Source organism: Conger conger, chromosome 11 (genome assembly GCF_963514075.1).
Source record: "Conger conger chromosome 11, fConCon1.1, whole genome shotgun sequence".
NCBI lineage: Eukaryota > Metazoa > Chordata > Actinopteri > Anguilliformes > Congridae > Conger > Conger conger.
The window spans coordinates 24,932,628-24,949,764 of record NC_083770.1 but is presented as its reverse complement, the minus strand read 5'-3'; the positions used below and the strand labels follow the sequence as shown (position 1 = coordinate 24,949,764).

General features: G+C 41.5%; 1 protein-coding gene across 11 annotated transcripts in view; it reads right to left on the bottom strand.

Moving 5' to 3' along the window:
* The window catches only part of eif4enif1 (eukaryotic translation initiation factor 4E nuclear import factor 1), a 29,923-nt gene that overhangs the window by 3,215 nt on the left and 9,571 nt on the right, over positions 1–17,137 (bottom strand). For 6 of the 11 annotated variants that reach the window (XM_061259696.1, XM_061259700.1, XM_061259698.1 and 3 more), the window contains 12 exons: positions 16,305–16,582; positions 15,284–15,482; positions 12,675–12,838; positions 6,724–6,862; positions 6,388–6,564; positions 4,799–5,049; positions 4,076–4,156; positions 3,487–3,664; positions 2,834–2,919; positions 1,631–1,767; positions 741–825; positions 237–357 (listed from right to left, as the gene is read on the bottom strand). In XM_061259696.1, the coding sequence (XP_061115680.1) occupies positions 237–357; positions 741–825; positions 1,631–1,767; positions 2,834–2,919; positions 3,487–3,664; positions 4,076–4,156; positions 4,799–5,049; positions 6,388–6,564; positions 6,724–6,862; positions 12,675–12,838; positions 15,284–15,482; positions 16,305–16,582 (1,896 nt within the window). The remainder of the gene's footprint in view (positions 1–236; positions 358–740; positions 826–1,630; positions 1,768–2,833; positions 2,920–3,486; positions 3,665–4,075; positions 4,157–4,798; positions 5,050–6,387; positions 6,565–6,723; positions 6,863–12,674; positions 12,839–15,283; positions 15,483–16,304; positions 16,583–17,137) is intronic. The other 5 variants (XM_061259702.1, XM_061259704.1, XM_061259703.1 and 2 more) reach the window with 5 other exon arrangements.

The window sequence follows — 17,137 nt, the reverse complement described above, 5'->3', positions numbered from 1 at the left end:
ACAATGACTTCCCATTTTTACTTTGTAATTAACTGAAGGTTCAGAGATGACTGGTGATCGCTGAAGTGCTAATGTAAGATGTTCTTCACAAAGGTTTGTGGCTTACAGCAGAGCCTGAAAGTATTTATGGAAGTTTATGGAAGGCATAGTAGCTTTGGCATATCGTTCCTTGCAGCTTCACATTTCTGTGTTATGAATGTGTATTTTAATGTGGCTTAAGGGGATCTTCTGCATACCATCCTGTGAGCGTCTAATGTTCTCTTTGCCATCTAGGCAACCACTGGGTTCATCACGACTCTTCTCCTTGGTCTCATACATCTTCCTTATGACAGAGGTTGGCGTGAACGATGGTGACAGCTGAACAGTTTAGGAAGCAAGTAAAAAGTACAGTTGAACCTCATACAAAAGCAGTGGAACTGTGCATCTTCTTTATGCATGCTCCCCCAACTTTATTCAGATGGGGGAACGCAGAGGGGGATACAGACCGAGGATCACAGTAGAGAAAGTGACATGGCTGGCAACTGAACTGAAAGCTGTACACCCAGATTTGTTAATGATTATACATATTTACTTCCAAGTGATACAGTCCCTTGTCTTGGCACGATTTTAAAACCATACCCTGATAATTACATCTATAAGGTTCTAATCTGAGTATCTAAGTGTTGAACAGAAAACAACAGCTTTTTCACTCAACCTTATTCAATTATTAATTTCCTTGTGTACATTACAAGTGGCCTCACCATGCTGGTGACTGTGTTTCCAGGGGAACTGCTGCCAGCTCGATGGCTGCCTGGACCAGGTGACCTGTTCATCCTGGGCTGTCTGCTGTGGATGACAATTCACAGCAATCACATGAATGCAATAGCTTTAGATACATCAATAAAACATAGCAATGCTTGCCATGCTCTAGTAAGTGGACAAGATTACTGATCAACACAACTTTTACAAGCCTCAACCTGTTTTGGTTGATTTGGTGACAACAATTTGACAATGTCACCAAATTCCATTTGAGATGAGGCCACACCTCCAAACAATCCAGCATGGTCTCCTTGCACTAGGAATATTTTCTTAGCATCTTATTTTGAGGAAGATTTGCCAACAGATGGTCAGCAACATTGTTGAACATGGTAGGCTAATATTGAGCAACATATCAAACCGATTAGAGAGAAGAAAAAAAAAAGAAAAAAAAGTGACTACTTCTGCGGAAACTTTGTCTAACAAATAACTGATAAATTGTACCGTTGGACTGCAACAAAAGGCAGTGGGGTAAGGTGGTAATGTTAGGTAACAATATCAGACTAAGTTCGATGTAAATGCATACAAGCAATTGTCAAATCTGGACCTCAAATCCAAACCTGGCCCTGGGGCCATATTACAGAAACATCACAATGCAAATCCTATCATATCTGTATAGTAACCACGGTATTTTTTGTGCATTGTCCACTTTGAGGGTTTTACCCACAAGTAAAGGGCCAACAATAACTGCAGCCATCTGCACTGCAAGGCAATCCACAATTGACGCTTCAGTCACCCAGGGGAGAGGGTTTTGGGATGAAGAGACAGACCACTATTGTCTTGGCACTCTTGCATGAAAATATGTGGGAGCTCTGGTTTCGAGTCAGTCCAGTACCTGTTCCGAAAGGCCTTTTCCTGGGCCAGCTTGTCCAGGCCTGCTTGGTAGGGTGGGCGCACATGTAGAGCGAGGTCCTGCTGAAATGCCAAAGCCTCCAGTGTGGCCTGGTCCACCCCTAACGAGAGGGCCCTCATCTGTGTAGGACACATGGATAGCCAGAGAAGTCAGGACCAAAGATTCAGGGACACATGGTGACCACCGGAAAAATAATTTCACAGCTTGAAAAAAGGGGAAAAGGGAAAGCACAAAATGGCTGTGAACTGAATACACACACATTATACTGTAGTTGTGTAGTATAGTTTGGGGCGGCCTGTAGTGTAGTGGTTAAGGTAAATGACTGGGACACACAAGGTCGGTGGTTCTAATCCCGGAGTAGCCACAATAAGATCCCTTGAGCAAGGCCCTTAACTCTGCATTGCTCCAGGGGAGGATCGTCTCCTGCTTAGTCTAATCAACTGTACGTCACTCTGGATAAGAGCGTCTGCCAAATGCCAATAATGTAATGTAATGTTTGACCAGCTTTTGCTAAGGAACATTTCCTCCTATGATGCAAGTCGAATTGCTACTACAAAAATGGCAATTTGATGGGCCACACATGGAATGGACACCTAGTACCAATTTTGGAATTAACGGAGTAAAAATTGGTCAAATACCTATGGTTATACGAGTCTGTGCCAAAATGGATGCGTTTGCTTCTTCTACTAGCCTATCAAATACGGTCAGCTGCTTCCACTTTCCACAACTGCTGCTTCAACACATCTGGTAGGAACACTAGTAGTGATAAGACGGCACTGCAATATTGCAAAATCAATTGATATCAAATTGATTACTGCAGCTAAAATTGATGAAGAACATAAGGTTTACATAGGACATTCTTTGTTACAACAACACTGAGCTAAGCACTCAGGTGCAAATGAGTGAAACGTATTCAGTAGCATGAGACCAAGAAGTATATTATGGCCATGCCTAAATGGCTATCCCATCTCACCACATACAGAAGCAGCTCAGTTGAATGAAAACCGCTTTGCTATGATTTTGTTACGACCGCAGCTTTGAAATAAACCAAGTAGGCTGCTAGCTAACCAAGCTGCCATGGCCATCACCTTTGCATAGCGGTCACTTGCACACAACCGTCAGTTGTTTTTTTTTGTTTTTTTCACTGGATCTGCAACTTTCAAACTTGACAAGTCATGCACCTACCTGCTGCAGGGTTGGTCCAGGACTCATAGGTCTGTGGAGCTCTGGAAACTGCTCTCCTAGCATGGGCTGAGGGCCACCAGGGAACACTAAACACACCGGAAGATTTCATTAAAATGAACATAATCAAATTTGTAAATTTTATAAGCATACAATGCATACTATAACCTAAGTCCATTTTAAACAGCTTTGAAAAATAAATTGAACAAAAAGTTAAAACAGCAAAAATATTTGCCATTCTATGCACTAAAATCAGCATGCGACAGTACACGGTGAATACTGTTGTCAGTCATTGTCTATATTTAATGAACACATGAAGGGACAGGAGAAAGCCTTTTTGTATGTCAACCTCTTGCTGAGGCACGACCAAACTGCACATGAGAAATCTGCCCTAGATAGACTGGGGGTGTTCTCCAAAGCAGTCATCGGAATCCCAACAAAATTGCAGATTGATTTACATGGCCTGAAAGAATGGCAACGTATTGGGAGATTATCTAAATTGATATAAAGCAAAGATGCAGCATTAACCTTTGCCAGCCACTGAATGTAACCACTGTACACATTACTGTCGAATAAACATAGGAGACCAGCAATAAAGAGGGAAACTGTACTCAGTACAGGGGAATAAAGAATGCAGTGAGGAAGGAGGAGCTTACTGGCTCGAGGATGCATGCGTCCAGAGAAGAATTCAGGTGATGGCGCCCTCTGAGGGAATAGTGGTGGTGAGGGGCCTCTCTGCTTCTGCATGCCAGGACCAGGATCAGTACTGCCCATCAGGTTGCTCAAGAGATTGGGAGAGCTCACACGAGGCGGGCCCTGGGGACCCAAGATTTCCTGTGAAGACAAATGCACAGTTGCATCGTTCATAGCAATTTTGCACAACAATCAAGATTGATTTTCTGACTGGCTCTCAGCAGCCCTGCAGAGCAACACAATTTGTGGTGGTGTCACACTGAAGGCTTTCATAATGTTTGAAAAATATGTTTGAATATTCCTTGTTAATATTTTGAATATCTATTACAATTTTAAATTAAAAATTACATGTCAAGAGTTAGACCAACTTTCAGGCCACGTTATTATGTCCACAAGGAGGCAAACCAATGAACCGAGACATAACCAGTCTAGGTACATTTGAACAACATGAGCATCAGACAAGTTGCCAGTGAACATTGGACATTGACTGTCATTTTTGGTTATTGAGTGTAGATGGATGTTTTGGGGATTCTCCCTGTGGAGTTCCTGTACCTGCAAGATGTTCTTCTGCTGTGCTGAGGGCACTTGGGCTTCAGGCAAAGGAGCCAGTGGGTGGTCTGAAAGCGGTTGCTGCTAGGGAGGGAGGAAAGGTAGAAGTAGCATCCAGAAATGGTTGAGTTTTCATTCAGCACCCCATGCCCACACCCCCCAACCAGAATAAAAAACAAATATACACCACCATGTGCACCCCCACAGCAGAGAACATCCCTTTGTCTTAGGGCTTGTCTTGAAACAGCATGAAATATTTAACAAACCACTGAGCCATACAAGAGGTTGCATCATCATTCAGAGAGAGGATTAGAAGTCAATTTCTTCCATTTTAAAATGACTTCTTTCAAATCAAAAGGTGCACCACAAGACTTCCTTCTTGCTTGGAGATGCATTTCAATTGCAAGGAATAGATTGAGAAGACTGAGCAATTTAATGCTAACCACATAAAGGAATGGAAGCCTGAAGCAAAAAAACTGTACAAATTTATGCCCATCACTTAATCCAGACTGGAAATTCTTCTGGATCATTCTTGCATCTAAAAAGGTGGAGTTAGTAACAATACAATGGTTCGGCTGAACATCACATGCAAATTCTTTATTCAACAGCCGCTACACCTCAGCACAGCATTACCTGACAGCAGTGGCATGCTCGCAGAACTTTTCACATCCGCATGCACACTGCGCACCTGGCAGGATGAGGCATCAGCCACCACGAAACACTTACGTTGTTGGCGTTGACTTTGGGTTGGGTGGGCAGAGTGCCACTTGCCTTCATGGTGCTGACAAGCTTGTTGAAGGCAGACATGTCAGCATCTCGAGGTTGGAGGGCCGCACTGACCCTTCCAGTCAGTGCCTCCTCCAGGTGTTCTGCCATGAAGGGTGTTCCCCCACCACACTGCTGCTGATCAGCCTGAACCTTAAGACCCTTTAGACCCACCTCCACTTCTTCCAGGGAGAGCACCACTCCTGAGTGAGCTGGAGAACAGAGAAATCAAAACTCACAATCAGTCAAAATAAATGTATGTGGGGGAGGGCAGGTGGGATCAAAGCAGCAACTATTCAAACTATTAATTTGGGCGAGGCATGGGGAAGAATATATTTTATGACTCAGCTTGATCGGGCAGCACCACCATATAGAAATGTATAGAGAATGCATGCATGTATAACACACATCAGTAAGTTTTCCCATCCTAATAAAGTCTAAATGCTCAGCCTATTGTGTCAAACAGTCAGTGAAAGATGACAAAAAATAATTTTATTATTTTTATTATATCGCAAACGTTGCGTGCTCAGTCAAAACAATTGCTTGGCTAAGTCGTTTATTGTGAGTGGCTGGGGTATTTTTTCATACATGCCCAGCTGTGAAGTAGCACCTGCAAAAGTTCAATCGCCATTCAAAATGCATGTGCATCAGTCGGACTGTATAAAGTGAAAATTTGTAAGCGCAAGCAAGCCAACAGGTATATCATACTCGTAACAGCATCAGATAGTTATAGCTAGTGATAGGCCAAATTACATGCATAGTTTAGCCTCGCTTTTGAATAATTAAATGGTAATTTAACCATAAATAAACTAAGTGGGGAGCTACAATTAGTTAATGTATTTATTAACATGAATAAAAACAGCTATTCAAAACCTACTCAACTTCAGGTCCTGCAGACTGCAGTATTAGCTGGAAGCACACAATCCGATTTCACTAATAAGCTTACAACCTGACAGTGACAACTGCTGAGCAGACAGGGCGGAAACCTGCCCTTTAATCTGATCACATCTCAACCCATTTTCATTTTCATTGATAAACAAGTGTGCCAATGAAATTATCGATTGGCAAGAAAACACACAGCTTCTTCAACATGTGAGGGAGATGATTAAATCAATTCTTTTTTAATCACAAGCAGTAAGGGATAGAGAAAAGAAAGACACCCACTGTTAAATACAGTGGTTTTGGTGCTTCCGCCTCAAGACCAGCCTGGAGGGGATTTGCATAAACCCCCACAGTAACTACTTGGTCACACAAACATCACCAGGTGGCAAATATACAAATGCATTGCAATCCATCTGAAATACTTGCAAGGTCCCAACAGTAGGGGTCAGCAGTGTCCTTTCAGCATAAGGAGAGCTGGCTTTAGAGCCCAAACCTCAGTTCCCAAATACTCGCCATAGGGAATTTGATTCGGAGACACGTATTCTTATACAGTTCTACAGCATAGACCGTTTTAGAGACAACACCACAACATATATAACCTTAAATGGCTATGATTAGACTAACATATAGTCTGGAGTGAAAGAGTCAAAAGGCAGGTAAGCACTTACTGCTCTCACGCAACCGTTCTTTATTGACCGACAAGCTGGACAGCAAGGGCTTGAGGTCAATCTTTGCCTTGTGCAGCAGCTCTAGAATGTCCACTTTCTCCTTCCGTTCGACAGACTGGATGGGAGTGAAGTAGGGGGCAAGGGTGTGACCAGGGGAAGTACAGCGTGGGTCCAGGCCTAGACGACAAAACAAACCCTTAGGTTGCAGCAATGCTTCCTGCAAACAGATTCATAGGCCTTCTGGGAGAAGTGAATTGCAGAGAATACTCACGCCAACCAATGGACAAACATTGCGTGAGGACACCAAAAGAGAAGGGAGCTGCTCAGCATACAAACCTGCCAATCTCTCAAGCTCCTCATGAGGGGTGGAGCGTAGGCTGCTGGAGCGACTCCCAGATGGGCTTGCGTTGCTCGAAAACCAACGACTGAATCGACTGGCTGAAACTGGTCCCTCGCCCAACACATCCTCAATCATCTGAGGGGGACACAGGAAGACACTGATCAGAGCATGTTGGAAGAGCTGGCAGAGAAAAGGCTGCAAAGACAAGTTTGGCACTTACGTGAGGAGAGCACCCCATTGTCTTTTCACCACAAAGGGTGCAATGGAGAAGGGGGGCATGAGAAGGGAGCCATTGGGAGTTGGCCACCCCAGCACTTGGAGCCAGCATATTCAACACACTCAAGAGTAATTCCTTGTTAAATCAACATGCCCCAGTTGACTCGTCAAATGCAGACACTTAACCCAAAATTCAAAACTGAGAATTCGTTTTTTTTTTGTTAGACATCTCGAGTCAGACAATTCAACATTAACGTTTTTATACCATTATTAAAAGACTTTCAAAAGGCATTGATTGCAAACTTTTTTTTTTTTTTTTTTTTTTTACCGCCTAAATGATTCCATCCCATTTAGTTTCCATTCCTTTACTGGCAAGAAAAAAGTAGTTCATCAGCAGCATTAAATTTAGTCAGGATGTTACAGGACCTGAATGTTGGCTGAATTGCCTGAATGTTTGCCGTCCCTTGAATAGTTGTTAGCCGTAATAACGCAGCAGGGAAACGTCAGATTCAGATTCATCACACCCATTTTAATATGCGTTTTTTGCAATAAGATTTTGAATTCCACACAGGGAAGTTAATTTCTTCTTTTTTTTTTTTCTTTACTTAGTTTATCAATATTTGGTCAAAGCAATGCGATTTTATCCTACTGGGCAAGCTCCATAAACATGCCCTTGGTCATTTAGCTTTTGCACCATGTAAAGTCATGCTTTCTGCACCATTAAAATCACCCAAAAAGCCTTCAAACAATATGGCTTAAGAACCAGAAATAATTTAGGCCAAAATACCAAATCTTAATTTCTTTGAACAGATAATGAAAAGGACTACAAGAGACAGATTGAGGAAAATCAACTCCAAAGGAAAATAAATATTGTAGTGAAAGACTAATCTATCTTCAAAAAAACGACTTAAAAAAAATGTGAAATATATGAAATTCAGACTGGACTAAACGAGTAACAATTCAGGGTGCAATGGTACACAATCTTGGTTTGGTACATTTTCAGTAGAACAGAAACCCCCTAAATGCCCTAACTGGGCATAATGTCTAGCGGAACAAGCTGAAAAAGTGGGCACATTAACAGAAGTACTGATGCTTTTATGATTTCAACCATTCCATTATGAAGAGCAAATTATGACAAGCAAATCTTTTAAAGACTCTTTCAAAAAGCACTGAGCCAATTTAAAATAAAATGTTAAAAAAGTTTTTAAACCGTTTCCATTCCATTTAATTTCCTTTTTCACTTCAAAACAGGGTAACAGAAATGCACGAATGATAGGGGGACAGATTAAGAGTTGTTAAATGATATAGGGATGTCGAATTTTACAAATGTTAGCTGGTTATGGCAAATTATCTCTGAAAGTTTTCGCTGCACAAACATTATTTGGAAAATTTCACTGAAGCCAAGATATTTCAAAAAAAGGGGTTTTAATGGTAGGCAATTGAAAACAAAAGGGCATGCGGGATCAAAAAAATGCATTACAAAATTTTTGTTGAGCAACGAAGTGCCCACATTTGCCACTTTGTGCTTTAGGATTTGTTTTCGAGCAACCACCATGGATTATGGCTAATGTTGCTACAAATCACTGCTCGGCCTGTTACAGGCCAAAATGCAATGCAGCTGCCCCCTGCTGTCGGAAACTTTTAAATATTATTTCCCAGCCAGCAGCACTCTTCTCGCAGAGGCTAAATGCCAAATGAAACCACTGTACAATGATGGACCCTCCTCTCACATCCAGAGTCACTGCTTTTCTCCCTCTTGAATCCTTCTCCAATCTCCCCACTGATCCTGCATCTTCCACTCTGCTTTCCACTCTCCTCTGCCCTCTTGTCCCAAGGCCTGCTCGATCTTCCCCTCTCAGCCCAGACGATTGGGTGGCCTGATACCAATGGTGATATGTTAAGTAGATTAACACATCTTGGTGTAAATACAGGAAATAAAAGCTGAAATTATGAATTATTGTGTCATGTTCAACTCTTCCCTCCCTCCCGCCAGAGTTGGATGGACAGCAACCATCAAAATCTCAACCCAGGTAAGACGGAGCTCATCTTCATCCATGCCCTAACCGCTCTGATTTTCCCATATCACTAGAGGACAGCAGTGACCTCATCCCCCACAGCAGGGAACCTTGGAGCGGTGAAGGATAACAGACGGTCCCTCTCCGGAAACATGGCGACGGTGACACGGGCAAGCAGGTTCTGCCTGTACAACACCCAGAGAATCCATCCCTTACTCAACACAGCTACTTGTCAAAGCAATGGGCCTGTCCCGCCTGATGATTGTAACTCCCTGCTGGCTGGCCTCCCAGCATCAGACGTAAGATCCCTACAACTGGTATTCAAAGTCCCCAGACACACTCACGTCACCCTCCTGCTTAATGACCTCCACTGGCTGTCTGTTATGGCTCGCATCAAATTTAGAACATTGGTGCTTGTACACCAAGCAGTTAAGGGATGAGCCCCAGCATAAATCCAAAAGCTAAATCAGACCCTACATGCCTGCCAGACCTCTCTGTTCCGCTACCTCTGGAGACCAGGTGCCTCCACCTTGTTGCACCTGCAATTCTCGGTCACGACTGCAGTCTGTTCTGGCCCCACGGTGGTGGAATGACCTTCCTGTGGATGTCAGAACAGCAGTCAGAGTCTTTGACCACATTCAAACGCAGACTGAAAAATCACCTCTTCAGCCTGCACCTTTGCTTCCCTACCTCACTGTTATAATTAGCCATGTACGCTATGCGTATGCTGTAGGTTACAATAGCACTTGTGCACAATTATTTTAGAAATCGGGGTATTCTAGCTGCCAACTGTGGTATGAGACTTCGAGTTATTATAAAACTTGAACCCTTGAAGAATGATCTGTGATCACTCGAAGACTTGGAACTGTACTTTCCTCAATGGTCTTCAACGCACGGCCCGGGTTCTGATTTTCACTTTATTGTACGTAGCTCTGGATAACCTGCTGAAAGACTATAATGCAATGCAGCCACTGTATATCATCTTACATTTTTTCCATACATGCTATTCTTATGCAAGGAGTCAATAGGACATACAATTGCTTTATAATTAAGGCTGGGTATTTGGCACAGAAAAAATGGTAGAAAGCAGAGGAAAGAAAACACATTTATTAAATTAATGCCAGCCAATTCCGTGCCCAGCAGCGGGAAACAATTGAAACTTGCACATAACTGTAGGAACAGTGAGAATTGCTTGAAACGTTTCTGAAAAATGAACCGGCAGTAACTAGTTGCTTGGAACAAATAGCCTACATTAGTAATACATTGATATGCTGGTGCACAATTTGCACAAGAGGGCATTGGAGAAACACAATGAAGTATTAAATATGTCCGTTCTTTAGTTTTGGGGAAGCTTAAAATTTATTGGCCTATTTTCAACCGGTTGAGAATGTTGAGTAGTACATCACATGAGGATAACCACTCCCCTATAACTAGTGACCCACAGTTTTGCGCCGCCAGTCTACAGGAAAGTAGGGGCACGTCGCAGCTAATTGACAGTTATTACCATGCTCAGACAGACTATACATATTCTTATTTTATTTTATTTTTTTATGGAATGCTCATACTTTGGTCATTTCTAAATGAGAGTCGCAAGTCTCTGCTGCATACCAAAAATAAGAAAGAAAACTATCCTATGTCCAGAAATCTGCGGTTTAAAAGAGATTGAAGGGAAGTCGAAAACACGTTCTAGCTTTCTTTCAGTATGTGTAAATTAAAACCCAAATTGCTCCTAGGCTTTCTTTTTTAATATCAGCCCATGGTAAAAATGTATTTGATCAGAACACTAAAACATTGTTTTATTTAATCCCGTTAAATTTGTCATTTCATCCTATGTCTGGAAGAAGACTTAATCCCTGAGCGTATACATTGCATAAAGTATTTAATTCATGCATATTTCAATTTCCTATTCATATTTCCAGTAATATTTGAACCATTTCTTTATCCTCAAGTGTATGCATTACTTGTAGGGGTTTAATGCATATCTCACAAATACAATATTCATTTCCATTATGCAACTTTGTCAAGATATTAAAAATGTTCCTATCATTTTCTAAATCAATGCAGGTTACTTCCTTCCTCCCTTTCCCCCCCAAAAGTATTGATTAGTAATTGAGACAGAGGTACCAATGCTGGCATCGGCATGAAAACCAAAGTAGCAACTGCATGCATTTTTGCATTTTACAGAAACAGTCCCCCAAGTTAACTTGATAGTATATTTAAGCAGCGAAGTCTAATATTTGTTTGCACAGTGTTAAAAGCTACAATGGCATCTTGGATATAACCCATTGAAATCAACAAATGTTTTGAATCTTCTTTGGAAATGCTTTTCTAGTGCAGTGGCACAGAGACGGCATCTAAGGAAAATGTCAATCAGCAAAAAGAAAATCTCAAGAGATGGAAACAAAGGCTAAAACCAAGACTAGACACTCACAACACTTGAGTGAATAATCCATGCAAAAGGAAGACGGTTAACACGTCAGTCATTCATTTTTTCATTCATACATCTTACTATCGCACAGCTGAAAATGTGGGAACAAAATCAGTTAAAAATGGTAAAGTATACGCATGGAAACACCATAAAATAAAACCTGACTCTCCACACTTTAGCCTCAATGCATATGGATTTAAGATCCAAAAATAAAATTAGGCATATATCGTATATAGCAATAAAAAGAAAAGAAAAACAACCCTACTGTTCCCATACTTTCGGATGGAACTGTATACACTCCAGAAGCTGCATAGCTCATGGACACTTGCACATATTCAGCAAGTGTCCATGAGCTGTGCAGCTTCTGGAGTGTATAGAATATTACTGAAAGCCTTGACAGAAAGATATACAACTGCAGTTGTGGACTGCTAAATAGAATGTTGAACAGGTCTTTTTCTTACATTACTTTGGAACAGGGATAAGGCCCCTTCACCAAAATCACTGTTTTATTTAATTTATTAACCTTTATTTATACAGGGCACGTTGACTGAGCACGCATGCTCTTTTGCAGCAACGCCCTTTCAATGCCCCCCAATAGCATAAGCTGCATGTCTTTAGACTGTGGGAAGAAACCGGTGTACCCGGAGGAAACCCACACAGACACAGGGAGAACATGCAAAGTCCACACAGAAAGGCCTAGGCCAGGATTCAAACACAGGACCTTCTTGCTGCAAGGCAACAGTGTTATCCACCGTGCCACTAATAAATATCAGTGTAATAAATTTTCTACATACAGGTAATAGGGAAAATAATTAACACCACCCTGAATGATTAAAATACAGTATTTAAATTTAAAAACGGCAGCCTAACTACATAGAACACAGATACAACCAGTCTACAGCATCTCAGGAACTAAACAGTATCTCAAACTGAACAAGAGATGGGCATGAATTTGTACATCGATGAGATTCACCAAACAATGTTCATTAACCATGTGCCTGCAATGGCATAGAATTGTAACAAATATACCTCTTCAAAGAACTTGAAATCTGGCAAATATTTAAGCAACACCTTGCTCTGCTCAAGCCACCACCACAGGAAGGAATGGATCCAGCTCCCAGAGAACGAAAACAGGAAAATATGATTGAAAGTTGCAACCCATGTTTAAACCGGGCTATTGTGGATAAGGAGAAACAGAAATGACACAGAAACCAAGACAAAGATATTACCATAGGGTGCAGTATCTACCCCAAATCCCAGAGACAACAAATACTGCAACATCTCTTACCGATGCCAAGCCAGGCATGGTTTTCTCCAGGTTGAAGAACTCATTGAAGTCAAATTCCCCAGCTGCAAGCTCTGGACGTACATCACTGCGTGGAACCTCCTGATCCGCGGTGGTTTGCTTCTCCAGCTCCGGTTCCTCAGCCAAACCGCCATTGCACTCTATGGCTGAACAAACATCAGTCATTTTACACAGACTATAAATGCACTACCAAGTCTTGCATACATTTTTTTTGTTTCAGTAAAAACTTGCCTTGTGTCATTTAATCATGAATTCGCAATAGAAAATGCGTCACAGCATAATTATTGTGGTCACTGCAGACGTATGACTTTCTTTGCTTTTATGCAATACAGACATGAAGTCAGCAACTAGCATTCAAAGAAGAGAGAAAAATTGCTAGCATGTTGTGGCACAAGGCATGAAAATGTAGTCATCTGCCAGAAGCCAGAGCAAACACAAAGAACAAAACAGCTCCTGGTCTGGTGTCATCTCCAGGAAGAAAAAGTACAGTGCTAACCATTTTAAACAGGCGAAAGCTATCAGAATAGTCATTTCAGATGTTACAGCAGTTGAAACTAATCTTACTACAAACAAATTGACATACAGTAAATCCTTAAATTGTGTCCGGGATTCTATTTGAAGCCGGGCCTCGGATAATAGCCGGGGGCGTGGCCGATTCGGACAAATAAAGGCCGGCTCCCAAATACAAGCCGGGGTAATATTGCCTACCAGTAGGACTATCAGTACTAGAAGACATTGCTTCGATTTAACTAAATGAAATAAAAGAGCTCTTCTTAATATTTTATATTGTTGGTTGGTTTAATACTGTTGCCAATGAAAAGACGTTGTCCTACACCATGGGTCTCCAACACGTTGCTCTCAAGCTACCAGTCGCTTGCCGCCCCCTTCTAAGTAGCTTGCCAAAGGCTGAAGCAGTAGGCATATTTGATTAATTGTATTAAAACACCGATAACTGCCAATGAGGGAGACAGAAAAGCATGTTCTTTGCAAAGGGGAAGTTTCTGCTTCCAACCTTTCCTCTTATGGGTAATACAGATGTGTTAAAAAAAATAGCAGTACAACATCAGTAACCTGATGAACCACTGGTATTAGCAGTTAGTGATACTTCTCCATGGCAAATAATTTACTAGTAGTTTAATAGAAAAACAACAGACCCATCCGTCATGACATGCACGCTGCTTGTTCGGAGTAATTGAATTGAAAGTAATTGAAAGGGGCGTGTTCAAAATAACAGCAGTGTGGAGTTTAGAGGATTCATTCATTCTGTGAAAAAAACAGGTGTCATTAATTGTCCTTTATTAAGTAAGAAGGGAAGCAAAGGTTTCACACATTGTTATAAAATATATTTGCTTCTGAATTGCTAAGTAAAATGGGCTGTTCCAAACATTGTTCGGAGGAACAACGTCATTTGATTAAAAAGTTGATTGGAGAGGGGAAAATGTATAAAGTGCAGCAAATTATAGGAGGCTCAGCTAAAACGATCACAAATGCTTTAAAATGGCAACAAAAACCTGAAACAGGCGGAAGAAAACAAGGAACTACTGTTTACACAGAAGACGCTTGGTCAAAGCTAAGCTATCAGCAAGAAGTCCCCGTAAAGCACCATTGTTGAAAAAACGGCATGTGCAGAATCAGTTAAAATTTGCCAAGGAACGCATCTATTGGCCCAAAGAGAAATGCCGTAACATTCTGTGGACTGATGGGAGTAACATTTTTCTTTTTGGGTCCAGTGGTACACTGTGAAGCATGGTGGCGCAAAAAACATGGCAAGGGGATGTTTTTCATACTACGGTGTTGGGTTCGTGTACCAGGGATCATGGATCAGTGGGAATTCATCAAAATACTTGAAGAGATTATGTTGCCATATGCCGAAGAGGAAACGCCCATGAAATGGGTGTTTCAACAAGACAATGACCCAAAAAAAGTAAGCGAGGAACATCTCGGCTCCAGACAAAAAGGTAATGAGGTAATGGATTAACCAGTTCAATCCCCCCACCTCAACCCCATTGAAAACTTGTGGGGTGACATTAAAAATGCAGTTTCTGAAGCAAAACCCCAAAATTCACAGAAACTGTGGAATGTAGTTTGTTCATCCTGGGCTGAAATACCTGTTTCTAAGTGCCAGAAGTTGGTTGCCTCGATGCAATGCAGATGCGCAGCAGTTCTCAAAAACAATGGTTATGCAACTAAATATTAGGTCAGTAATTTAAAGTGAAGTTAAATCTTTAAAGATTTCTTCAGTTTATACAGTAAGTGCTTGAGTTTGAAGAGAAATATGTTGACACTACCATAAAAAAAAAAAAAAAAATTAATATTCCTTTTCTTTGCTTCCTGTAAAATAATAAAAATTTGCTAATGCTTTGATTTGGAATTGAATGTGTAATGTTTCCACTGCATTGAAATATTTGCAATTTATTCACTTTTAACGCACTGCTATTTATTTGAACACAACTGTAAGAGGAAAAAGTAAGAAAGACCAGCCATTCGATTCAACAGGAAAACAGGTCAAGTTTGATTGAATTGCATATGCCCTTAAAACTGTCAAAGAGCATTTGAAAGAATCTCATAGGCTAGCGTTCTTGTTGACTTGCCTTCCCTCACAGACTCGGATCGCTTCCGGGGACGTTTCGGTCGCCGTTTATCCTCTTCCAGTATCTTCTCATCAAAACCAATAAGCTCAATAGTCTCCGACTGACTGGTGGGACCTCCTGAAAACCACTCTGGCTCCTCTTCTGCACAAGAGTCATTTCTTCTCCTCTCGCTGAACACTCGCTTATCTCCAAATTCCCTCTGTAAATAAAAGCATTCACTCATCAGTTTGAGAAAACTATTCCATGCACTTAGCATTAGACTGCAGTGTCATTGAACTACTCTGCAATGAATAACACTGGACAAACCAGTTTGCACAGGAAACACCTTTTAAATGCGTTTTAACTCAATTGTTGGACAATTTGGGTTAGTGGGATGTTTCTCCACAATGAACTATGAAAGTGCTAAATGGATCAGGTGAACACATATATACATTGAGGTAATTGTGCACAGTGGTACAATTTCTTCTTTCAGCACTGTAATCCAACACATTGGATTTTAAATGAAACTGATATAATAGGAGGTTAAAGAGCAGATTGTCACCTTTAATTTCAGGGTATTTGCATTCAAGTCAAATTGCATCCCTTTTTATACAAAGCCCCTCCATTTCTTACGTTCAAATCCAATGTGCTGGAGTACAGAGCCACAAGAACTTTTTTTTTTTTTTTAACCCATCTAAATAATTACAGACTGAAGTGTTTGTCCCTTTCTGAAGTGTCTCTGCCTGACCATGCACATTTTTTAATTCATGGTCTTTTTAATAGTGACAAGTGAAACACTTTGATCTTTAATAAAGAATGTCTAGTGACAATAGGCAGCACAATTAAAGAGTTTTACATATGAACTGAATGCGAGATAGATTGAACAGAAGCGGGAGCGGAATTAAATTGGAGCTTAATCAGATCCAATCGTTGCACTTGTAGCTTCCCCATTTTGCAGACCATGCATTAAGATGTGCATCAAATCTTCTGACACACACACTGACACACACACAGCCATTTTAACTGTGCAGAAGTTACAAACCCTGAATCGCTTGTCCTTGTAGTCTCGTTCCCGCTCCCGGACATCCTTGTCAACGCGGGCGTCTCTCTCAAAGCCACGCCCTGCAATGATGCGACCACTGCCTATGCGCCTTGTCCCACCCAGTCGCAGCGTCTCATTCTCCTTGTTTTCAAGGGGGCTGCCAGCCCTACGGGGAGGGGGAACAGACGCCCCACTACCCTGGCAGCCCCCTCCAAAGCTACGACGCTGAGGACTGAGAACAACATCCAGGTCATCCTCCTTCAGCCGTTCACGGGGGTCTGTGGGCGAGATAACGGGGGTGGGATCAACCGGGTTAACCCACCTCCTAGAAAACTGCAATCCAGCAATCAAAAAAATGTGCTCCTGCATCAGGTATGATTAAATAAAGACTTATATGCACACACTGAATTCATATGCAGACAGACTATTCAGTGAGGTTGATGTTAAAATGATATCCACTAGCTTGTCATGAGATTGCTAGCAAGCTTTTCTGATTGCAATGCAACTTACAATAAAGATAGGAGTAATTACATTTAACTTGCGCATTGTTGTAAGCGTATTGTTACCGAACCTCAGTTAGGTGAAGTTGGTAACAAATAATTTAGCTAGTCCTGGGGTGTCTCGGTGGCGCAGCCTGCAGAGCACTGACCGCATGCTCATTGTGAGCCGCGACGTCAACAGTTCGAATCCGACCGTCTGACAATTTGTCGCATGTCTTTCGCTCTCTCTCGCCCCCATTCTTCCTATCTCTATATACTGTCCAAAAAAGCTGAAAAAGGCCTAAAAAATATATATTTAAAAATATATATATAATTTAGCTAGTCCAATTTAGC